At 37.9% G+C, this 25697-nt stretch overlaps 3 protein-coding genes and 1 non-coding gene across 4 annotated transcripts; 2 read left to right on the top strand and 2 right to left on the bottom strand.

Annotated features, from left to right (window-relative positions):
- Positions 1–3127: 3127 nt before the first annotated feature.
- LOC115999579 (probable sugar phosphate/phosphate translocator At3g11320) lies at positions 3128–8827 on the bottom strand. Its single transcript, XM_031239420.1, has 10 exons — positions 8675–8827; positions 8534–8569; positions 8197–8425; positions 8045–8083; positions 7368–7492; positions 6280–6341; positions 5139–5617; positions 4544–4647; positions 4201–4429; positions 3128–3707 (listed from the first exon to the last, which is right to left on the bottom strand). Exons 1-10 carry the CDS (start codon positions 8704–8706, stop codon positions 3555–3557), a joined length of 1488 nt encoding a protein of 495 aa, XP_031095280.1. The 5' UTR covers positions 8707–8827; the 3' UTR covers positions 3128–3554.
- Positions 8828–10798: 1971 nt separating this feature from the next.
- Positions 10799–12194, bottom strand: LOC115997960 (L-type lectin-domain containing receptor kinase S.4-like). Its single transcript, XM_031237383.1, has one exon. It carries the CDS (start codon positions 12012–12014, stop codon positions 10989–10991), a length of 1026 nt encoding a protein of 341 aa, XP_031093243.1. The 5' UTR covers positions 12015–12194; the 3' UTR covers positions 10799–10988.
- A 1929-nt stretch (positions 12195–14123) lies between these two features.
- TRNAK-CUU lies at positions 14124–14196 on the top strand. Its single transcript has one exon. It is a non-coding gene; the product is annotated as a tRNA-Lys (tRNA).
- A 7166-nt stretch (positions 14197–21362) lies between these two features.
- LOC116000138 (transcription factor MYB25) lies at positions 21363–25697 on the top strand. Its single transcript, XM_031240169.1, has 2 exons — positions 21363–21748; positions 24572–25697. Exons 1-2 carry the CDS (start codon positions 21430–21432, stop codon positions 25486–25488), a joined length of 1236 nt encoding a protein of 411 aa, XP_031096029.1. The 5' UTR covers positions 21363–21429; the 3' UTR covers positions 25489–25697.

Genomic DNA, 25697 nt, shown 5'->3' with positions numbered 1-25697 from the left:
TCAAGCCAGCACAATGTTTTGAGGTCTCATCAGAAATACTATTGAGGATATTCAATGGTGGGTTCGAAGAGACTGGAATACCACCCTCCGGGTGATCTATAGAGAGCAATATATGGTCGTTGACCCTTTGCAGATCTTGGAATCTTCCATCAAGGGAGTTGGAAAACTTTTTGTTCTAGCTCAAGGATCGGTGAGTGGGCCTATCTCCACGATCTGGCACGAGTCACCTGCGCTCATAGAATTCGGAAGAGTAGCTAAGTCTTGTGTTCTCCCTCATGTACCCCCTCCCCCAATTAAAAAAAAAAAAATCAATATAGGAAGCTATGCATGGAGATGTAGAGCTCTCCGTCACCCGGGTTGACTCATCAAGTCTCAAGAGCATGATTTTAGTAATATTATATTCATAGGTTTAGATTATTTTTCATACAATAATCTAGTATTTATATATAATCTAGAGCATCTAGTCACTATGGAGCAACTAATGGGGGTTTCACATGTGTAGGCCATATGTTTCATATAGAAGATGGAGTATAAGTAAGAATCTTGAATGGTTGTTACTAATTGTATTGAGTTGGATGATAATGACTTTTGTCTCATAACAAGGTCACTCGAGAATAAAAAGATTCAAATCTCGATCAATGCTAACCCAAGCATAAATCTATGGCTCAATGATTCTCTTTTAGTCCTAATAATTTTACTCCACTCGCGCCTCCACCTGATCAACTAGATCAAATGACATGCATGAGGCTAATAATCCTAACACTAGTACACAATTAATAATTATGCATATTATGTACCTTTTTAATTAAATTTGTACATTTTTCTCAAATTTTGTATCTTGGCTTCCTTATATCCCTATATATTTTATTTTCCATTTTTGTGCTACCTAGATGCTAAAACCAAATTCCATCCACTCATCAGCACATCAACCTTTTTCCAGATTGTCATTCCCTGCTTAAAGCAATAATACAAAAAATTCTTGTATGTATCAATCAATATATTAGCTGATATATATATATATATATGTATGTATATATATATATACAAACAAATGAATAAAGGTGTGTCCCAATTATCCTTGCCCTGTGCAGTCTTCATCATGTCCATACAAAACTTCATATACCAAACTTCTGCATATGATTCAGAATGGAAAAAAAATCATAATTCCGATTAAGAAAACAAAGTGAAAAAGATTAGAAATTTTATGGGTGCAGCTGACAAACCATAATTTTATTTATTTTTTGACAAAAAAGTGAAGCCTGAAATTTGCAGAGCCTCTCCTTCAGTTACCAATCATTATTGCATGGATCATGGTCCATACAGCTGTGTAGACAAAAAATAAAAAGTACATTATTTTTGTACTGAAGGTACATTATTTTTGTACTGTAGATACATTATTTTAGGGTACATTATTTTTGTACTGAAGGTACATTATTTGATATATTGCAATAATATGTGTTCAGCTACTGGGAAACACACAGGTAAAAAATGGGAGAGCTATTTGGGCTTTGGAGAAACAGTTTTCATGAGCCCAAATAAATTAAGATTAGCCCAATTCAAAAGGGATTCTATAATGAAGTCTAAACTCTAATATTTGTTCAGTTATCGATGACTAATATTTGCTCACACTTCTCATGAAAAATTCACGTTCGCTCTAAGAGGCACAGGAATTGGCCCAAAGGAAATTATCACTTATGAGAATTAAACTCGGGTTCTTCCAAGATTCTTCCCTACAAAGAGAGCTAACTTGTCACTTGAGCTACTCCATTGAGTTGAAACCTTTTCTTATTCACATAACAAATCTTTGACTATAACACTAAATTGGTAATTTCGTTATAGTCTTAGAACCATTTCGCTAACTAATTCTATACAAAACTTTTAACTCTCAGTGAGGTCCATCCCGCTAAAAGGATCTTGCAGACTTAACCCTGCCAATTTACACATCATAATCCTTTAAGAAAAGAGGGCTAAATTCTAAATTCAAACGTAATGCTTTGCAGGCTATTACAATTTTATTTATTTAAAGTTCTATTATAAATATATTAAAATACAAATTCAAATAGAGTTTGTGCAGCATAGATAATACACTATAACGGCTTTGCCTCTTTATATAATCTACTACCGTGTTTGGAGCGTTCCTGAAAGCGATTGGGAATCAATCAAGGATGATGAATTTGACTGACTCGTAGTTTGGAATTAGTAGATGATGATCCAATCAAGAAAACCTAGCCTTAACGTCTTGTTGTTTACTGCCCACCTACCTATATCCTATTTACATTGATTTTTGATAAACTTCGTTTTTGTATAATAGTCGATCTGAGACCTCATCCGACAAACTTGGCCAAGAAAGTATTGATTAAAATTGAAACTGTGACCAAGGTACGAGAATTATTTTTCTCACTTCACTACCTCTTGCAAGGCATGCTTACATAAAATTCTACTACATATTTATGTTGTATTACCATTGTATTTACCCATTTAATAATATGTATCCATTTTATCTTTAAGAACATTGAATCGCAAAAATTAGATTTGCTCCTATTTTGAAAAGTGGATGAAGTAAATCGCATGTTAACAAAGTAGTGTTCGAAATAGTTGATCTTTAAGAATGTTGAATCATAAAATTGAAGCATATGTTCCATCTTAACTAAAAATATAAACTGATAGTTGAATTGCACATTTATGTTTATATATTATATGCTCAACACAAAAATTTAAATATGTTCCTACCTTGATAAATTGTAAGTTAGCAAAGTAAACTTCTAAAAAGTCCATTTGCCTCTTGGTTGATTGATTCAACGAGAATATGATATTTCACCTGCCAAAACAGTTAGGAACCGTCTCAAAATATCAAATGGATTACTACCTAACAACTCTTTCAATGGATAAAAAATTTTGCACACATTTACCGTTGAATAATTCACAAACTCTAAACGGTCATAGAGAATCTTAAAGATTCTGATATGTGGATAATAAAGAGCAACTCAAATGGATCAACCTGTCATTTCTGCATAAAGAGATGAGAATCCCAGGAAAAAAGAGGAATCATTTCACTGCAAGAAGAATCTGTAGAAATAGTAACAGTGATAACTTAAAGTAAAAATAGTAACCGACAGTCTCAGCAGCATTTTGTTGGAATAGCACAGATAGATATATGACTGGAAAAGAGGCTTATGAAACAGGAATTTTTGAATTTATAGGAACATGCTATGTAGGCTGAACAAATCAATATGAAAAATTGTAATATGCTGTGTATACTGCAATTCTACAATCTCTTTCTCAAAGAATTTAAAAGATATTTCTCCCAAAACTGCCCGTGAGGGAAGAACGGAGAGAAATCTCGAGTTACTTATTACTACTATGTGTTGGCTGGCGTGATTGTTGGCTGAGATAGAAGATGGACGCCTATTTCCGCGCGTTTTCTAGTGCAGAAGTTAAATTTGAGGCCAAAATCCAAGGTACAACTGCAAGTATGCGTTCCATCTAGCGTTTCAAACTTGCACCTCTCATCACAAGGCAAAATTAATAGAATTTGTACTTGATGCTTTCCAACATCAATCCTTCCTACTGCGTTTCTTAGCTTCACTATAGAGAATAACACCGAACACTGTGAGGGTATAGCCGAGCATCCCTGTAACTGATACTGGATTTCTGAAAATTAATATTGAGACAACCACAGCTACAGCTCCTTTAGCATTCCCCAAAACCTGTAAGAACCAATAACAATCAGTTACAGGCAGAAAGGCATGGAGAAAGGGTACAATATATCTTTTCATTGAAAAGAAACCAAAAAAAAACAAAAAAAAAGGGAGTAGAACATCAAAGAAATAACACATAATATTCAAAGAACTGCATGATATCATTTTTTTGAGACCCAGGAAGCCAAAGATTGTCAATTATAATCAAATGCAGTCCATAGCCAAAGGCATCATCATTCACAAGTATATTTTCATGAAGCAGTACTACAAAATAGAGGATCATGGCTCAGCACTAAACCCCAGCCAAGAAAAACATTAAAAGAGTTGTAAACATAAGAAAAGATAATGAAGAAACCAGCTTTTGTTTCTTTCATATGGTCATTGAACTCTAAATGGTTGATTGGTTGTGGATTTAAATTTTTGCAAAATTAATTAGTACTGGAGAATTTCCAAAATCATTGGATTATAGAGATATGTTGGTTCTGAAAATCAAGAAATATACCTGAAGTGTGAGAGCACTGGTGTGTTTTGTAACCAAAAAATTGGTCAAGTTTACAAAATATGCAAGAGCAGAATTGAATAGCAGCAACCAGATGATTCTAACATCCTCCCTTGCAAGTGCCAGGGTGATACCAACAACATTTTCTTCCATAATTAGTGTAGCAGGCAATAGAAGTACAACAGCAATAGGAGCCATGTAGAGTAGAAGATTCATGGAGTTCAGCTTCTCCCTTCAGTTTATTTATAAAAATAAAAAAAAAAAATCAGCTTCCATGCCCGAACTTTTTTTGCAATTTTTAGATAAAATAAACAAGTGCATAACTATATTGGTTAATAAGTATTACCCTTCCGACGAAAGCAAAATCCCTTGGAGCACTGATTTAAGTGCCCTAGCTGCTGTGGCACCAATACACATGATGAATCCAAATAGATGGAAACTTGGTTCACCCTAGAAACACAGAAGAATATAAATGAAAGGAATTAGCCGGAACAGAAAATGTCTCTAAACTAAATATAGTAAATATAAAAAAAGAGCCAATTCGCCAGCTCAATGAGCTGTGCAGAGGAATTATCAATGCCTAACTTTTGGGAGCTGACCAAATACATCAAATGCCAGATGAAAAGAAACTCCCAGAAAACAGAATATTGTACTAGGATCATTGATCTAATCGGCAGCAGTTCAATGACTTCTATTCTCATAGCTTGGAAAATAGTCAAAATACTGGTAGTTAAAAATCTACTACTCTTTCCTTTAGCCCTTCATTGTTTTCTAATTAGTGTCAAATAGAGTTGAGCAACAACCAATCTTGCACTCTTTGTTAGACAAGTGTAAAAGGATCAATGGAAAGGCTAAAAATCAATCCAAACAACAGCAATTCTATAACGAGATGCGAATGAAATTCAGCTACAAACAAAGCAAAGCAAAGCAAAGGTACGTACCCCACTGGCAATGACTACGCCTGTGACAACAGGAACAAGAGTGACGTAAGTCAACCAAGCCTCTCTTTTGAGCGTCATCAAATACGCAAAGACGGCAGTGAAGAAGGGCGTGGTGGCGCCAATGGCCTGGTTGAAGGAAACGGGCAAGTAGCGGAGCGAGATGTTGCCGCTGACGACGGAGGCGCAAAACACGAGGCTCAACGCGGAGATCTTCATGAACTGAACCCTAGATCTTATAGTCTGCATAGGCACCATCTTCATCCAGGCAATGGCGATGTAGCTGAGCAGCGAGCAAGCCGTCATGTGGCACATCGTGAGAAAGATCGGGTATTTAAATCCGTAATTGCTCAGCAAGTACTTGTTGAGCAGCAAAACCCCAATGTTGGAGGAGTACCACGACGCCACCAGCCCGATCGTGAACAACCGTCCCGTCGCCTTCATTGCCGACATTGGTCGATCTATCCGGAACCCCCCAATTCCTCAAAATCCCCCCCAAAAAACTACTAAATAAAACAACAACAACTACAACAACAACAAACGACGGACAATTCACAATGGATCTGCAGCTAGGGTTGGACGAAGGCGCGAAGCAGCAGAGCAAATCTAGCGAGACAAACAAGGCGTCAATCTTAACGGATCTGAATCAAATTTAACCACCAAAACAAATACAAATCAAAACATAATTCAATTAAAAAACAAAAAAAAGTTATAGATACCTCTGCGATATCTCCCACGATATAAATATGTAGTGTACGTATATATAACAGGAAATGAGGAGAAGACGCGGTGGTTGGCGGAGGTTGAAGGCGACGGGAGGAGGAAGGGGGGGTCGAGAAGACGACCGACGGAGAAATAGCAGACGCGGAAATGAAGTCCGAATCACAGTAGAGAATTAATGCATTAGTAATAATAATACTATAATAGGACCCTTTTTTTATTTTTTATTAATATCTTATCGCTATTTTAACGTGAAGCAAAGGGGGATTTTGACTTGTATTTTCGGGTTGCACACCATATTCATTATTATTATTATTATTATTATTATTCATTTAATCCGATTTTTCCTTTTTTATTTATTATTTTTTAATTCTGGGTGGATGTCAAACTGCAGAGAGAGTGCTGGCAGACTGGCATGTGACACCATATATCCAAATTGTGATATACGGGTCAAACATTGACAAAAGTGGAAGAAAAATGGAAATACTGTGAAGAAAAAGGAATTTCTGAAAATCAGGAATATCTTTCACTTTTTGAATTATACTAATTTCATTTATTTGATCTAATCAATTCTTATCCTTGTCATCACTTACCTCACTATGCACTCCCAAAATTATATTCACAAATCCACTTAATCTAACTAATCAAATTTTATTTTTATTTTACAATCTTAGTGAGTTACATAACTTTCACAAATCCACTTAATCTAACTAATCAAATTTTATTTTTATTTTACAATCTTAGTGAGTTACATAACTTTAACGAAACACGCATGTACAAAAGATCTCGCAATCTTAATTACATAGATCTCACAATCTTAATTACATAACTTGAACAAAACACGCACATCCAAAGAATCTCACAATCTTAGTAAGTTATATAACCTAAATCAAACACGCAAATTACATAATATGAACCAAACACGTGAAGTGATTAAGATATCAATGTTAGAGCCATCACGTGTTCTTCATTTCAAGAGCAACCCATCTTGCATTTCTAGGCGATTATTTCGTGTACATACACAAAGTAAGGAACAAGCTTAGCTTTATCTGATTACTGTGGCAAGAACAGACTCAAGCAATCCATACAACTTTATAACCATAAGCAAGTAACTTCACAAGTCATTAAAGTCTAACTGCATGTGCTCATCAAAGCTTATAATGATTATAAACTTCCTAAACAAATTACACCAATAAAAAATTCAAATTAAAGTGGTAGTTTCACTCAAATACACTCTTCAATTTGGTATAAAATGTGCAAATTCCATATGGCTAGTAGGATCTGCCAAAGCCATAGTTAAACATTAACAGTAGTATACGCATACACAAGATTCAAGAAAACTCCAAAATGAGCAAGTAGCATATAATGAGAGGTTCAATCATTTCTATTACTCAAAACAAGGACAAAGAGAAGCTAAAAAGAATTCCGCAGAACACAGGGCAGTAAACTCTATCTATTTTGTTAGGATGCAGTCCTATAACTCACTGATGACCTTGAATCTGGCATCTTCACCTTCCCTGCTGCAGAAATAAGCAGATAGAGAAAAGATCAGCACAAAAGGAAAATTCAGTAACAATCCCCGGATTAACAAGGGAAATCTCATCAGCAATTGAGTAGGGTAGCATGCAATCAGTGCACTACAAAAGCTGGTGATTATTCAAAACAAAACCAGGTACATAACCCCAAAGAAAACGAGAGTTTCCCAATTTCAAAAATGAGAGTTATAACTACATGGAGTATTGGAATGCTTGCAATATTAATTGCAAAGATCAATTGAAAAGCTTTGAGACAGATTTATGGCACTAAAAATTGAATTTTTTTTTATAGAGATTGAAAGTTAGGCAATGCATAGTTCAGACAAAGTTACGAGAACATAGATGTGACCAAACTATACCACCTCAATATTGAGAACTTAACACTAAAATCTACAATAGTGCGACTATTTAGATCTTTAAAAGTATTTTGCACAAAATGCTCACTACATAATCAAGAGTAGAAAACAGTCAATATGCACATAATCATGAGTAACTTGGCTAATCATCTTATTTAGAAACAAAACTATACCAGTCATCCGGTGTTCAAAATTTAGATTTATACATTTCAGCATCAATCAATATAGACAAAACGCGAACAAGTATATCACAACAGCAAAGAAATTACACAGTACAAAAGTGAGAAATACCTTATACGTTGTTGCTTGGATACATGAACACCCTAACCTTATCTCCCTGCAAAACGCAAAAGGAAGCAGAGTGCATAAATTAATTAATGATGAAATAATCATCATTCATCAATACAAAAGCATTTCCATATCTAAAGAGGTAGAGCTATGCAAGAGTACCATGGATTTAGGCGGAAGATTGGACTTGAACTTAGCTCTAACGACGCCGCTATTGCCGTGAGGCCTGCAGACCTTTCCCCAGATGCAGCGGTAGTGAGAGCCGCTGATCTTCGTTTTGGCCTTGTACACGTACGCCATACGCTTTCCCAGGTACCAATCAACTTCCTCCTTAGTGTTCACTCCCTCGATCTGAATAAGCGACGAGTTTGGATACTGGTTCGACTTCGACCTATCCTCCAATTATTCAATCCATAAATACTCATCAATAACTGAAAGCCAAAAATTTCGAACAAAAACAAAAATAGAAGAAAATACGCATGCGAATTTCTCAGTATACCTCTTGTAACCTAGAATGGTTCCTCTGGTATACAGCCTGCAAGCATTGATATAAAAATATGTAAATAACAATAATTGGAGAAGTGAAAATGCATGCATGCATAAATATACATACAGAGAGAGAATGGAGGAGACTAGATACCTGACACGCTCTCCTTGACCTTCCTTAACCATTTTCGCTGGCGGATGGTGGTTGCGCCTGCTGACCGCCGGAGTCGTGTGCAAAGGCCAAAGGGGAAGCTAAAACCCTAGATGACTGGTAATGTAGAGAAGGCAAGGGAGTGTGTCATATGGGCATTAAGGCCCAATCTGAATAAGTGTGGGCTGTATAACTGTGGAATATGGCCCTCCATTATTTCGGTTTTAGTAGTTGAATTCATTGTTTCCAAAAAGGTTGAATTATCAATGTCAAGTTAATAGTTATACAGTGAACAGTGGACTATGATCACAAAACGACGTCGTTTCAATAAGGAAGAGAAATTATTTTTATATTATCGAATGAAATTGTAGTTATATCGAAAAGGAACTTCAGTTGTGTTGAATTGATACTGAATATCGAAAAGGAACTTCAATTGTGTTGAACTGATACTGAATAACAAATTCACGTAATTTTTTTAGTTACTGCACATATAAATTGCAATGTAAATCACCACGGGAGCTGGCCCAGGGAGAATCGTCACAAACTTGTGAGAATCAAACCCGGTTTCTCCCGGTATTCTTCCCAACAAAGAGAGCTCACTTACCACTTGAGCTACCCCATTAACATTGAGCTCGACTACAATGATGGTGTCAAATTTAATTATCCGTTAAAAGTTTCCGTCTAATAACATTGCCACAATATGGTGAGAGCTTGGATTTTGTTAGACAAACATGATGATGTGGGTGAAGCTTTGCTGTCATTGGTTGAAGGAAATTAGGGTTTTTAATTTGGTGAAGATGAAGATTGCAAAATTACATTTCTTTTTTCTTTTTTACTTTTGCATTTAACGTACTTGTAATTAAAGTCGGGATTAAATTGAATCAAATTAATTACAACGTACAGTTCGGGTTTTCTTGCTCAACTTCTCGTAATCTTTTACAAAACAACAAACCAAAGTCAGAAAAATACAGCTTATAGATTGGTCCAAGAATGAGTTCAACCCAACCTTAATTTACAAAAATAACAATGAAGGAATACAAGGATTGCTTTTGTTGTCATTCTGTGTGTCAATTAACACTGAAACAGAACAGGATTCTTTCTTCAATTCTTTAAACTTCATAACAAAACTTGGGCTCTCAATTTTCCATTTGAAATGCCACAAACTCAAAGATTTGGCACAGGAAGAAATGCATTGTTCTAATACATACTTTGATTTACAAGAAAGCCCATAATCACTAATCACTACTTAAATATACGCTCTGTGTGAAGCTCACCTTGTGATCCTAACCAACAAAGGACCACAAGTTGGTAAAACAAGCATGGATTGTCCATAACTGACCAAGTTCAAACCAAGAAAGTCAATAGAGAGGCCCCGCAAAAAGTTAGAACTTGAAACCTTGTAGTTACCAAGCCAACTATCGGACCAACTTGGCGGGGTTGACCTAGGCATTGTTTTGATACTTTTCAAGCAAATTTCTGCATTGCTATACTAACTCAAATCTATAAAAATGCTTAAGGTCCACAGCTTTGTCAACACCATAACTTTAACATATACAAGAGTAGAAATCCTAAAGCAACTGTCTTTATCCGACAAAATATTAGACAAAAAACACAAACATTAATTCTCATTTGTACTAGCAGCAGCAAGTAACTAGCCCTCACAGTTTCTTCCCTATAGTTCCCGTCACTTAGGTAATTGTCCTACAATTGTCATAGGTAGAACTGCTCACTGCCTACTAAATATCATAGTACCATATCACCTAAACCTACTTTAGTTTGTTAGCAGCTCGCAGATGTTCATAACAATAGGATTGCCTACTCCTATTTTAGTAGTACCATATCACCTAAACCTACTTTAGTTTGTTAGCAGCTTGCAGATGTTTATTACGATAGGATTGCCTACTCCTATTCTAGTTTGCTAGAGGCTGGCAGATGTTTATAACAACGGAATAGCCTATTCCTATTTTAGCTTGTTAGCAGCTGGCAGATGTTTATAACAATAGGATTGCCTACTCCTATTTTAGTTTGCTAGAGGCTGGCAGATGTTTATAACAACGGAATAGCCTATTCCTATTTTAGCTTGTTAGCGGCTGGCAGATGTTTATAGCAAGTCAGTGTGACGGAAAGTTTTGAAACAACATAGTCAATAAAGGATGCCGAGGAAACATAGATACATAGAACATGCAAATAGTTAGATACAGTGGCTTTCGTCCACCATTAGAAGCAAGTGAAACTACATGGTCCATCATACTAGGATCCTGATACAATACAAAAGCCACGAGGAACACAAAATAGCTGATAGCCCGACTTAAATTCACTAGTTCTTGGCATTCACAGTGTTATCATCTACAACCACATTGACCTTTTCGTACCTGAATTCCCCGGGATATAAAATGCACTTGGGTTGAATCTCAGCCTCTTTTTCGCTAGCGAATATAGCCCGGAAGAACAGAGCTGCAAATGCCACTAGTGCTCCAAATCCCACGGCAAAGATCAACCCCGAGAGGAGAGCCACTAGACATGGTCTGTTACTTATCACCATTTTATGCTCCCTAGTGTGCTCATTAGAAACCTTGAAGGGATCCACGGGCTGAGAATGCAGCCATGTTGGAACACGTCTTGCTCTAACACTCCACGAATACACGCTTGTAGCTTCGAGGGAAGCTCCACTAGATGAACTCAACCCCATCAACACTTCTTCCCCTTTCCACATCTCACCCAGATCAACCTGATAAGCTAATAATGGGTCGAAAGGCCTAGCGCCCCCGAATTTGCATAGCCTAACCTCCAATCTTTTCGAGCTCGAATCATAATCAACCCAAGAATGCAGCTTAACCCCACTGCTCAATTTCAGCTTAATCGACGAAATATTGCTTATTTTCAAGGAAACAAGACTGCCCACATCAATCCCCACATGATTATCATTCTCATCCCCAACATTCTCGTTCACCATTGCGTCGAATTCAACCCCAAAGAATCGATTTTCCCGGGAAAGCCCGAAGCTTTCCCCGGAAAGCCGCGAAGGGAAGTCCTTGGGAACAATAATCAGAGCAATGCCGTCGCTATTCCGGGGCGGGATCGAGAAGGTGAAGTCCGTGGAGAAGGACCTCGGCTTCGGGCCGAGGAATTTGAAGGGCGCGCGTTGAAAGAGAAGACCGGAGCTCCGGGAAGACTTTGATGGGTCGGTGAGGTGTACAAAGGAGCCGGGAGTTGCAAGTTTGGCATCGCCGGCGATGTTGAGGTTCGGGTCGAAACGTGGAGTGATGGGAAACGGGTTTGAGGATATGGGATGTGGAAATAGAGGCAGAAGAAGAGGAAGAAGCAAGAGGAGAAGGCGAGGCATTGTGGGAGTGATTGAGTGCAGGGAATGTATGCGTTTTCTTCTTCTCCCAAATGTGAAGGATCTGATCGTTTCTGGGTTAGGGTTTGAGATTTGGGATTCTGGGGAAGGTGTAAAGGTAAAGTTGGACTGTTGGAGGAACAGGCCAAGAGCAAATGACAATGCTTTGCTGCTTTATTGACGTGGCAAGGGTTGTCCGACGTTTTGCCATGAAAACAAGACTTCTTTTTTGTTGAAAACATGTAAACAAGAGCTCTATTTTTATTTTTTTTGGTACGAACAAGGGACCCGTCGTTAACGCCGTCTATTAGTTGCCACATTCTGAGAATCACGTAAATCATTCGGAGGACTTTCCAAGAGTTCTATTGTGCATATTTTCAAATTCTACTAATTTACCTATATTTACTGATGTGTTAAATAATGACAAATTATTTTTATCATGTAGCTCCAAATTCTATTCCTTTGCTTCTATTCCCTCATTCAGCATTGGTCAATGGCATCGTCGCACTCATGACGTGACCGTCACAACATACTAGCTTCGACACACCTATGTTGATGTCAGTGTGTTGAGTCTTGATGTGCGATTTATTCTGTTATTTTCATATCTAAAAGAGATGTTAGAGAGAGACATTAAATAGTAGCGTAGGGTAGCCATAGTAAAGTGTGATTTTAATATTTTTAGTCAAGAAATTACTTTACTTTTCTCCAATGGGGATTTCTTGAAAACCTTTCTCCAAAAGGGATAAATTATCTTATTTTGCATATTTCATTCCACTTTGGATTGTGGATTTATTTTATTTTCAGAGATAAGTGTTATTTGATTTGTTTTATGATGTTTTCCTTCAATATTTGTGCTTTATTGACTTATATGATGGGTGAGAAGTCTTATTTAAGACTTTGGAATGAGGTTTACATGAGATTCTAATTCCTATTTGATATTTATTGCATAAGATGGGTGAAACCCAATTTAGGATTCCAAATATTGTAGGAGCGAGACCCTTTGTACTCTTTTGTTAATATGCGGTTCACAACATCTTGAACACTAATCTTGTAAGAAATTCAACCGCAATGGAAGTTGGATTGACATTTTCAATGCTCATCTCACAACACCTATATTCCTCTATGAAAGTAGGGAATTTTAGAGACTAGATTGTTTTGGACTTTGCTGAGATGATTGATGCACCATGAAAGTGGCACGTTAGCCTAACATATATCATGAAAGTGGCACGTTAGCCTCCAAATTGGTGATCAGTAATCTTGGAATCCAATATTAAATTTACCTCCCCTAAATCTCTAGTCATGAGTCCTGACACGTGTTACCTCATTCCAAGTTCTACTTTTGTTAATTTGCATATTTATTTGAGTTGTTTGATATCCCCTATCTCCCATTTGTTGCTTAGCTTCCACCAGTTTCATAAATCTTGTGTCTAGATACTTTTCAAAATCATACCCTAAACTCCATCCCAATGAACGATAAAAATAAATCTCTTTATTTGATTTAATCCAAATCACATGGCAATCCTACACATCTATGGCATCCTAGCACTATGGCAGGGGCAAGACAACCAAACTTTAGTTGCTCAATGTATGTGAGTTTGATCAATCAATTTCCTGACCAACTATGGTTAGTTCGATACTCTAGAATATTGATCTATTGTACTTGATTCACTGGACTCATTATGTGAGTCATATTATTAGGTTAGTTAGGTTGTTATATAACTCAATCAACCTTAATATTTGTAATATATTTTAAAAATAATAAATTAATTATAGTTACTTGTTATATATCAATTTTAATAAAATTATCATTTTATCTAAATAATATTATTCACTGATAATGTTAAAGCAATATAAACCTTATGTATAACTTCAATTACAAATACATACACACTAATTAATATTAATTAAAAATACATACTTTAGTGAGTTCAGTAGAATGACAAAAGAAAATTTAAAATTTAAATTTAACCAATCATCAATCACTAGACAAAATTTTATATCCAAAACTTTACCCATGCAGGGCAGATGAAAGTAAATAGCCGAATTGAATATCACAGGGCTATTCGTAAATCTTAATGATGTCAATAATAAACTCAACTTTCAGAATCAAAAGCCCGTCTAGCTCAGTTGGTAGAGCGCAAGGCTCTTAACCTTGTGGTCGTGGGTTCGAGCCCCACGGTGGGCGCAATTCTTGATGTTTTAAATTTTTTACAACTAGTAGCCCATCTAGCATTCTATCCCGGTTGGTATACAATGCTTAAAATCATAAACAATTTAAAACTTAAATATTTTATTTGTTCATGTATTTATTAGAATATATATTTGTGTGTGATTTTTTTTTTAATTGTAATTCATTTGATAAAAAAAAATGTTGACTTGGACAATAAATATGTAAAAAATAGTGTAAAAATTGTTTTAAAAAATGTCAGTTAAACAAGTGACATGCAGTGAAGTAGTTAACTTGCACAAGTTGTCGTTTTGGTATGTTTAGGGGGTCAATTTCTAATTGTTATTTAAAACTTAATTATCTAATTCTATTTTTGTGTGTATTTTACTAATATATTATTCTATTTGACCATTTTTATTTCTTTTTTTCCTTTAATTTTGACCCTATAAATGCTTTTTTTTTTTTACTTTTATTTTACTACCAAACAACCCAAAATATTTTTAGAAACTTTTATTTTATAATTACGAAATGGGACACAAATATTTTTTTTGCCTGATTTTGAAGTTATGGGTAATGTCTCATATTATTGGGGAGCAATGGACATACCAATCGCAAATTATTTTGTCGACCCGAATTTTAAGTATTTACATTTTACATAATAAATGTTTGCAATTTACCTTTTAAAAATTCATAACTTGTATACTACTAACACACAATGTGAATGTTCACAATTTACATACTAAATGTTTAAAAATTCATAATTGGTATACTACGAACACATAATGGTAACATACACAATTCATGTGTTTTAACTTAGAAACACAATTTATATTCTAGAAGTTCACAATTTCAAGGTAGAAGATGTATTGTTTCTTTAAACTTTGCAAAGGGCGGGACCTGTTGCTCAGGCCCGCCCAGAACAATGAGTCTCTTAACTTGGAACTGTCGCGGGCTTGGGAACCCAAAGACAGTTCAAGTCCTAGTGGACCTTGTCCATTCTAAGAGGCCCAACATTATATTTTTAGCTGAAACTTTTGCAGGTCAAAACAAACTTCAACCCATCAAAATAAAATTGGGCTACTTGGGCCTGTTTTGTGTCAACAATGAAGGCTATAGTGGCGGGCTTGCCCTCCTCTGGAAGGATGGCACCAACGTGACAATTTGTTCCTACTCAAAGAACCATATTGACGCGATCGTTTCTCTGAGCTCAGGTGATGTCGAGTGGCGCTTTACCGGATACTACGGCAATCCGGAAAGGCACCGACGGAATGAATCTTGGTCTTTACTCAAACAGCTCTCCACTACTAGTCCCCTACCTTGGGTCGTTATGGGAGATTTCAACGACATTCTACATCCGGATGAGAAGCGGGGAGGGAATCCGCAACCTTTGCGTCTTATTCAGGGTTTCCGCGAGGCTGTTAAATCTAGCGGCTTGAAAGACTTTGCTTTTGATGGCTATCAGTACACTTGGGAGCGCTCAAAAGGCACTCCTGCTTAGATTGAAGCGAAGTTGGATCGAGTTCTTGTTTCTGACTCCTGGTGCGACTTGTTCAGTAATGCCCGAGCTTGCTCTGTCACCACCCCTAAAAGCGACCACTTGCCGCTTCACCTCCAAATCCTATCGCCTCCAGCTCCAACTCCTAATTCCAGATTTCGTTTTGAGAACCTATGGCTCCGTGAGTCCCACTGCAGGGAGGTAATGATCGAAAGCTGGTCCAAATCCCAGGGGCAGGATTTAATCGACAGGGTTGGTCGTTGTAGTAAGGCAATCTGGATCTGGGGCAAAGAGTTTACTCGCAATTTCCAGAGACGTTTGGGTTACTGGCGCAGACGTATGGAGCTCACTAAACATAGAAGAGATCATCATGGAATCGAACTCTTTAACGAAGCCCAGCGACAATACCTTCGAGTGCTGCAACAGCAGAGCGATTATTGGAGGCAACGAGCAAAACAGTTCTGGCTCAAAGATGGTGATACCAATTCGAATTTTTTCCACAAATCAGTCCGCAGGAGGCAACAAGCTAATCGGTTAACAAGGCTAAAAAACGAGAAAGGTGTCTGGGTGGAAGAAGGTACTGAGCTTGACTCCCTTATTACTTCATATTTTCATGATTTATTTAGTTCAAATGCGGGGTATATGAATGCTGCTGTTGATTGTGTTAAACCTCTGGTTACCAATAGCCATAATGCAACCTTAAATAAAGCTGTGTCAGCCTAGGAAGTTAAAGAGGCCATGTTTGACATGAAACCTGATAAATCCCCCGGACCTGACGGCCTTAACCCGGGATTTTTCCAACATTTTTGGGATATATTGGGCAATGCAATCCATAGTTTTTGTGCTGAGTTTTTCCTTACTGGCAAACTGCCAACCAGCCTGAACTCCACCCACATAGTCCTAATTCCAAAAAAATCCAAACCTGACTCTATGGGTGACCTCCGTCCCATTGCCCTTTGCAACACCCTTTACAAGTTACTCTCCAAGATTCTAGCAAACCGTATAAAACCCCTTCTGCCATCCATCGTGTCGGAATCCCAATCAGCTTTTGTACCGGGAAGACTAATTTCTGATAATATTATGTTGGCCTTTGAAGTTAATCACTATCTTAAGAGGAAAAGCCAAGGTAAAATGGGCTTTGTGGGAGTCAAACTTGACATGAGTAAGGCTTTCGACAGAGTGAGCTGGACTTTTCTCCTCACTATTATGGTTAAAATGGGCTTCTCCAACTACTTTGTGGACTTAATTAAGGAGATGATAACAACTGTCGATTACACCATCTTTCTACATGGAAGAGCTATTGGTTCTGTTACCCCCAACAGAGGTTTGCGGCAAGGTGATCCAATCTCACTATATCTCTTCATTCTATTACTGGAAACCTTTCACCTATTAATCCAAAAAAGCCAAGATCAAGGTTATATTCACGAAATATCCATTGCTAGGGGAGCACCAACAATTACAAACCTTTTCTTTGTAGATGATTGCTACATTTTCTGTAAGGCTACGCCAACTGAAGCCACAACTCTTAGAAATATCATTGATCCTTTACCTCGGCTTCTGGTCAAACAGTAAACTACTCCAAATCAACTCTCACTTTCAGCAAAAACACATGTAGTCAATCCAAGGATGAATTTTGTAATATTATGGGCATTAGGGAGGGCAATCTAAATGGAAGTTACCTTGGGCTACCTTCAATCATTGGCAGAAACAAATGCGAAATCCTGGGTTTTATTAAAGACAAAGTTATGGGGCGGATCAAAGGTTGGACTCATAAATTTTTATCAAGAGCCGGAAGGGAAGTACTTCTCAAAAATGTCATCCAAGCCGTTCCAACTTTTGCTATGAGCGTCTTTCTTCTACCTGCTGAAATGGGAAAAGATATCAAAAGAACTATAAATAGCTTCTGGTGGGGTTGTAAGGGAGAAAGTAACAAAGGTATTCGTTGGAAGAGTTGGGATCGTTTGTGTGTTCCAAAGAGTTGGGGAGGACTGGGTTTTAAGCGCTTAAGGGAATTCAATATCGCTATGTTGGGAAAACAAGCATGGCGTCTCATCCAGCATCCAAACTCTATGTTAGCCAGGATCTATAAAGCAAAATATTTCCCAAACTCAACTTTCTTTGAGGCATCCCTTGGAAGTAATCCTAGTTTCATCTGGCGGAGTATATTGGAATCTCAACCCACCCTTATTTCCGGTTCTAGATGGAGAGTTGGAAATGGGAACTCAATCAACGTATGGACTGACCCATGGCTCCCAAATGACAGTTGCCCTTTCATCCAATCTCCCAACTCGGACCCTACAAGAACTATCAATGTGGCTTCTCTTATTAACTCAGCGGACAACACTTGGAATGCCGATCTTATTACCTCACGTTTCAATCATGCTGACAGAGATTTAATCCTAAGCATTCCGTTACCAGACACTTCTTCGAATGACAAAATTATCTGGCTGCATGAAGAGAAAGGCAACTATTCTGTCCGGAGTTGTTACAAACTGTTGAGGGGAATTCTGCATCATGACCAAGTACCATTCTGGACCAGGTTCTGGGGTTTCCATATGCCTCCAAAAATCAAATATTTCTTTTGGCAACTTTGCTCCTCATCTCTGCCTACTTGTGATAACCTAAGATAAAAACATGTCAATGTTTCTGCTGACTGCCAGATTTGTAATGGTGCCGAGGAGACAGCCTTCCACCTCTTCGTCAAATGTTCTCTTGCTCGGAGCTGTTGGGATTTACTGGGTGGGATTGACTACCAAATAGGAACCTCCTTCTTTGAGTGGCTTGAATATGTTTTTTCCAATAAACCTGACAGTGAGATCTGCATAGTCATGGCTATATGCTAGAAATTATGGGATACACGGAATGAGAAGATCTGGAATCACACTATTCTTAATGCCCCCTATATCTGTCAATCTGCACATATTTTTTTTAAGTGAATGGACTGCTGCGAATATTAACCTTGTCTCTAACAACAGGTCCCCAGATTCTGATAATGCATGGTCCAAGCCTCCTTCTGGATCTCTTAAGCTCAATGTTGATGCGGCTTTGGACTTTAGCAACAAAAGAATGGGCTTCGGCTTTGTCCTTCGCGATCATACTGGCTCACTGGTGGCAGCAAGACGGTTACCATGGCTCTGTATCTACAAACCGGCTGAAGCAGAAGCTGTTGCAGTACGCGAAGCATTGAAGTGGATCAAATTTCTTAACGTGGATGACGTGCTGGTAGAGAGTGACTGCCTTCAAGTTGTGAATGCTTTTGCTTCGAAACATACTCCCTACTCATCTTTTGATCTTGTGTTAAATGATATTAGGAATCTAGCTTCAGTTTTTAGTAACTTAAGCTTTTCGTTTGTTAAACGGTCCGCGAACGGGACTGCCCACTTGTTAGCTCGGGAAGCTCTGTCTATGTCTGACCGTTCTGATTGTTCGACTATCCCTTTCCCTTCCATTGCTTCTGTTTTGAGCATGGACCTATCTTAATGAAATTTATCTGGTTTTTCTCAAAAAAAAAAAAAAAAAAAAAGAACACAATTTCAATATTAAAAATATACAGTTTAGGATCAGGGTACACATTTTAAGGTGTACTATGGTCCATGGTAAAACAACTCCATGCCAATAGTTCATGGATCATATTTTTAGGGAATGTCCCAAGGGTGTGGATATGTGGCGGTGTATCTATTTGACCTTTTTTTTTAAAAAAAAAAAATAAAATTTGATCCTATAAATGCATTTTTACTTTTGTTTTACTACCAAACAACCCAAAATATTTTTAGAAACTTTAATTTTATAATTATGAAACAGCACACAAATATTTTTTTTGGTTGATTTTGGAGTTCTGGGTAATGTCTCATATTATGGGGGGCCAATGGACATTCGTGCCTAACGCAAACAGGATTGGCGATTATGGCATCTCGTTCAATCAATGGTTCGATGACAATATCATTAACACAAAAAATACGTTTGACAATGATTGAAAATCCCTTTTCGCCACCACACTTTGGTGGAGTTTGGAAGTGACGCAACGATGGTTGTTTATCGGGTAGGCTTATGAAGATTGACATGAAGGCTAGGTTGATCTTAAAGTATTGGAAAGAAGTACAAGAAACGACGGCCAAAATCCGCTCGTTGGGTCCCAGCACCAGCAACGACAGAGGGAGATAACCTCGATGGGAAAAGTCTCAACGAGACTAGATTAAGATTAACGTGGATGGCGCTAGTAAGCATGGGGAAAAGACCATGGTGCAAAGGAGTGTGCAGAGATCAAAATGGTGTGTGAATTAGATGATTCATGTGTAGCCTTAGTAAATGCAGTGCAAGAGAAGTAGAGGCTTGGGCAATTTACCATGGGCTTAGGATGGCGGAATAGTGGAGCGGTAACAAAGTGGTTATTGAAGGTGATGTGAACAAAATCTTGAAGAGTTAAAGTCGAGGGGTGAAGTGAAGGGTCTCTAGGGCAAATATAATTCATCGTTGCAGAAGATTGATGAGCATGATATATGGCGTGCAAGTATATCAAAGAACAAAACCAGGTTGTGAACGCCTTAGCAACTATGGCCTGCAAGCATAGTAGGGGGTTGCGAATCTATGAGTTTCCTCCTGAGTACATTGTGCATAAAGTTTAGGATGATCAGTTGGGGCCGTGTCTCTGGTGCCACATGATTGACAAAGACAGCTAGTCGCTTGAGAGAAACCAACGGATAAAAAATAAACATCCCAATAGAAAAAGGTTAGTCAATAACACTGCGTGAAGCCCTTTCTCAAATGAGAAGAGCATGAATAGTTTGGCAAGAGACATATGGCCAAACTTCTATACTTGTTGGTACAAAAACGGGATAGAAGCCCTACGTAGCTTAGCTTAATGTTTCAAGGGTCACATTGGAAGGTTGGAAGTCTTGCTCTAGTGACATAGTGGAGGTTCTTTTGCACAAATTGTACGTGCAGAAGGACTGATTGGACGACTCGCAAGCTAGTCTAGCTTAAAAAAGGGGATGGAACTGGTCTCCTAGCACATGTTACCGTCCCCTTTAGTCAACTGACTTGTTTTTTTTCATCGTTCGTATTTATTTTCTTAAAACCTTATCCATAGCACCAACAAAACCCGACATATGAGTTTCAAATGTTTTTTTTTTTTCAAAAAAGGAAAATGTTACCAAAGAATTTTTGTATACCATATGTATTAATAATTTACCGACAATATACATTCACAATACATCACACCATTAATAAAATAACGGATAAAATATGAATTAAAAACATAATATCTATTAATTTTAAATTTACTATGAATGTAAGCTTATAATTTGTTTGTTTAAACAATAGTTACAGAGTAATGGGAGGTGGGTAACCTTAACCTTAAACTATGAAAATGATGATTTAAGGATGTTTAATCAAATGCAAAAGTGGAGAAACATGGGGCAAAATGGGAAGAAATTTCAAACAATATTCCAAAAATTCCAAGTCTACCTCACGGAAAAGAGGTGGTTACTGACTTACTGGCGTATTTAAGAAGTGTCAATGTGGAATTACAATCATGCCCTTTCTATTGGAAGAACGACGCCGGATGGGAGCGTAAAACGCAGGGGTCACAATCGTCATACAAAAACAACCGCCTTACGGGTCCCTAATAAAATCAATTTCTCTGTTACTGAAAACTGCTTTGCAGTTAGGAAGGTTGGGACTATATATATATAGAGTTAGAGAGAGAAACATAACAAACCGAAAAGCTAGAGAGAGAGAGCGAGAGCGAGAAGGCGACGATGGAAGGAGAAACGGAGGAGCGAAGCGATTTGAAGCTGGTTGCTGTTGCCGCCTCCGATGCTAATGGCGATGGCGGCGCGGAGGCGACGGAGGCGATGGTGGTGGATGGCGGTGGAGATGAGAACAGCGGCAGCGGCGGAAAAGTTAAGGGGCCGTGGTCGCCGGAGGAAGACGCGATACTGTGCGAGCTGGTGAGTAAGTTCGGGGCGAGGAATTGGACCTTGATCGCCCGGGGAATCCCGGGGCGTTCTGGGAAGTCGTGCCGCCTTCGCTGGTGTAATCAGCTCGACCCTTCTGTTAAGCGCAAACCTTTTTCCGGTAAAACCATCGCCATTTCAAATTCAATCTCGCTTTTTGACCTTTTGTTTAGTGTTGACTTTGGTCAACGTTTTTTTCTGCTGGTTTGATATGTTACTTGTGTCAATAATTCCCCAATTTTCTGGTGATTATGTGTTTCTCTGCTGTACATAATCATTCTATATTTCTATCTTTCCATTTTGGTTGGCAATGGTTTACTTTGTATTCAATTGCAGTGGGAGAGACTGAGAGGCACTTTCTTTTGCGCATTTCCATTCAAATTGAGAAGTTTAACCGTTTATTACAGCTTTTAGCTTTAGAGTAACCAAGAGACTCGTTAGTTTCAGTGTAATGTGCATATAAAAGCAGCAATTTGAGTAGCTTGATTACAATGTAGTTTTGTTCCATGTCTTAGTTTAAGTAGAGATATTCACTTAGCATGCAGCCGAAGATGATTCTTTAGCTCTTACATGTGATACTTCTTCCTGCTGTGAAACCTTTGCTTAAAGTTAGTGTTTTGGATCTACTTGGATGCCTTATCACAGTGTAGTTTCAGTCCTTGTGTGATTTGAAGAACTCTTCACTTGGCAGGGAGCAGAAGGTGAATGTTTGGGTCTTTTGTCATACTTGATCATGCTGTGAATCAATTCATTGAAGTTAGGATCTTAGATATATTCAAATGTCTGTTCAAAACATCCTTCATTGGTGTGAAGAATGAGAAGGATAGACTCCATAAAAAAATTATCAAGTGACAAGAATGTGTTGCTTAGTTGGTAAAGCACCCTTACTTGCAACCATTAGGTAGTGGGATTGAGTTATTCCTGGGGCATGCACAGAACCACGAATTATCCATGTGTTTACTGTGGCTCCAAGAAAAATATTAAATGAATGAACTTTTCTTGTTGTATTTTGAATTGTTCAGTTGCTTTCAGGTACTAGGAACATAGAGATGAGACGGGTACAAACTAGGGAAAGATGTTGAAGGTTGTTGTAATGTCTGGTACGGACCTTTGGCTAATAAATTTTGGTTAGCTTTTGAGGCAAAAGGTTGTTATGCAAGCTTAATTACTTAGCGGCTGTATCTTGTCCTGAGTCTTTTCTCAGTCAGTCTGCCTTGTGGAATGTGTTTCCTTTAAACCACTATTGTGTAGCTTACAGTCCCATTCAGCCAATAGGAAGAATAATTTGTTTTACTTGGGGCATGTGTACTTTTACTCAAATATATTGCAAGTTATGTGAAAATGATAGTTTTCCTTTCCATGATTGAGTTTTAATAAGAGGCTATTTATATTATCAGTACTTTCATTTGTATTTTCAACCAATACAATTTAAGGGTTTTTTTTCCTCCTTACATTAAGTCTACTTGAATTAGATAATTGTAGTACCATGATATTATGGTTCCTATATATCATATCCTGATTAGGGATTCATTGGGATTTGAGTCTGCTGGTTAAATTTGTCTTGTAATTTTTGTTTCCTTTTTCTATCCAAAAAAGCAAGTTATTTGGTAACTTGAGCTTTTAAGGAATAGTTTACAAACAGGCATAGCTTTCAGCTCTGATATCATTCCTGCTGTTGACTGCAGTATTTGTTCCCTAGAGGCCAAACTTTGGGCGGCTCACTTCTATTAGTTTTGAACTTGAGACCTGAAAGCTCGTGCTAGTTCCCTAGCATAATACACATTTAATATCACTATCTGACATAAGGTGGCAAGTAGTTAGGTTTCATGATCTAAAGAAGATGTTTGCTGAGAAGATATCCTACTTCTGCACGGATTTAGACAGCTGATTTGTCTTTGTAGTAATTAATATGCTTCAAAAATTGTCATCAGATGTTCAGAAACTTTTAAGTTGAAAATCAGGCACCATTTTGAACATGTCAATTCCGATAATTGCATCTTATGATTCATATGCAAGTATGCAACTTTGTCAAGACCTTTCTTTAGGGGCACATTGGCACAATTTCTAAGACTCTTGAGCCATGTGTCATTTTATCCTTATTGACTATATTAATTCATAATGTTTCTCTTCTGGTGGATGTTCATGCCCTTCAAATTTGGTGTTGGATAATAAGTTCAGGGAGTTAACATGAAAATGGTTCCGGTTCTTAATCTAAGAAATTGTATCATTTCCAAAGCAAATCTTTGTGGTTGTAAATTATGCTGTAACCACTTTGGATGCGTCCACTTCAAAGGATAAAGGTTGAAACTATTAGAATCAGTTACTTCTAGGTTGTGAAAGTATTTGATAGTCAGGAGTATGCTCAATGAACCAAGAAAGTGAGATGTTAGCTTTTTCATTATTTGAAAACAAGCTTGATTTGAACTTTCATAATGGTCCAACCGTTGCATCATTATTATCTCTATAAGCTCATATTTGTTGATTGGGGAGTCATTTTATGGTAACAACTGTACACAAACTACCCCGATGACTACATAACTGAGCCAGAAAGTATGGTATGTAATATATATTTTTGTAATTCTCTTTGAATCAAATATAATAATACAATGTAATGCATACATATGTGTTTTGGTTTTGTGGTGTGTCTGTATTATATCTCTGTCATGATCATGAATGAAACCTCTTTACCTTCTGTTACCTGGTAATCCAAGGGGAGAATGTAATGTAATTTGGATACTTCGTATTCTCTCTTTGTTCTATGTTTTTTTGGGCTTTCCTGTTGGGGAAGGGCCGAGGGGTGGTGTGGTATATTACTTTAATGATTTTTCTCCTGTACTTGTATATATTTCTTAGGCTTTATTTATCCAAATGCATCCATTTTCATTCAAATCCATTGAAACTGCTGTTTCTGAAATGAAATCTAATACATTATAACATGCTGCAGAAGAAGAAGACCAGATTATAATTGCTGCACATGCAATTCATGGAAATAAATGGGCCTCGATTGCAAAAATGCTCCCTGGTAGAACAGACAATGCAATCAAGAACCACTGGAATTCTACTCTAAGACGTCGGTTTGCAGCAACTAATAGGTCTACATTACAATGTGGGAACATGTTTGACGACCAGAGTGTTGACAGGGCCAGGGCATCGTCTGAAGAAACCAAGTCATGTGGATACATCAACCAATATAAATCCCAGGAGGGAGGGGACACGAGCCACACGGAATGCAGGCCCAACCAAACTGAGGACACACCTCAGGTGAATGAGAAGTGTTGTGCTCCAGACAAAACTTCGCCTGTCATTTATGAAAGCGATCTCCCTGCTCCTGCTGCTGCAAACAGCAACCCTTCTGTCTCCCGCCCTGTTGCTAAAATTGGTGCATTTAACGTTTATTACCCTTCCAGTGCTGGCTGTGCATCTTCTAGCACAATGCCTATGCAGGGCCCTCTCATCCACCCATCCATGCCAGACTTGGAGATCTGCAACTTTCTCAAAAGCGCATCTACTGATCCCTTGATTCCTTCACAGTGCGGCCATGGATGCTGCAGAGCTCCCTGTGGTGGCGGTTCTTCTCAAAGCTCATTGCTGGGGCCTGAGTTCATCGAATTCGAGGAACTTCCTCCAATTTCCAGCCACGAGTTGGCTGCCATAGCCAAAGACCTGAACAACGTCGCCTGGATCAGAAGCAGCCTCGAGAATCCTGACAGAGTACAAGACAGCAGAACTCCTCTATATGCTTCAACCAATACAGAGATGGAACACAGCATGAAAACCGACCAGCTTTGCTTTGAAGGTAGAAACCAGTTAACAGTGCCATCCACAAATACCTTTGCAAAACTTCTCCAGTTTGCAACCTGAAAGCTATTGGCTATTTGGCTTTAGCTATACAATACATGTATGGTTTTTTGTGTTAAACTCTTCTTGCCTATTAGGGGATTGGAGCAGAATTTTTGTAATGTGAAATTGCATCCTTTGTCTATACATCTATGGTTACTTCAAATATAACTTCTAATTCAAATATTCATCTCTGAAATTAAAATTTCAAGAGATGGGGAAATTCCTGTCAA

The sequence above is a fragment of the Ipomoea triloba genome, chromosome 12, assembly GCF_003576645.1.
Source record: "Ipomoea triloba cultivar NCNSP0323 chromosome 12, ASM357664v1".
Taxonomy (NCBI): domain Eukaryota; kingdom Viridiplantae; phylum Streptophyta; class Magnoliopsida; order Solanales; family Convolvulaceae; genus Ipomoea; species Ipomoea triloba.
This window is presented reverse-complemented; position numbering and strand designations above follow the sequence as displayed.

What these genes read in the sequence shown, in the direction of transcription:
- LOC116000138 (XM_031240169.1), top strand. Translation starts at nt 21,430, where the DNA reads ATGGAAGGAGAAACGGAGGAGCGAAGCGATTTGAAGCTGGTTGCTGTT. An exon ending in TAAGCGCAAACCTTTTTCCG is followed by an intron (nt 21,749 to 24,571) that starts GTAAAACCATCG and finishes AACATGCTGCAG; the next exon opens with AAGAAGAAGACCAGATTATA.
- LOC115999579 (XM_031239420.1), bottom strand. Translation starts at nt 8,706, where the DNA reads ATGGTTAAGGAAGGTCAAGGAGAGCGTGTCAG. An exon ending in ATCTTCCGCCTAAATCCATG is followed by an intron (nt 8,084 to 8,196) that starts GTACTCTTGCAT and finishes TGCGTTTTGCAG; the next exon opens with GGAGATAAGGTTAGGGTGTT. An exon ending in TTATTTCTGCAGCAGGGAAG is followed by an intron (nt 6,342 to 7,367) that starts GTGAAGATGCCA and finishes TTTTCTTCACAG; the next exon opens with TATTTCCATTTTTCTTCCAC.
- LOC115997960 (XM_031237383.1), bottom strand. Translation starts at nt 12,014, where the DNA reads ATGCCTCGCCTTCTCCTCTTGCTTCTTCCTCTTCTTCTGCCTCTATTT.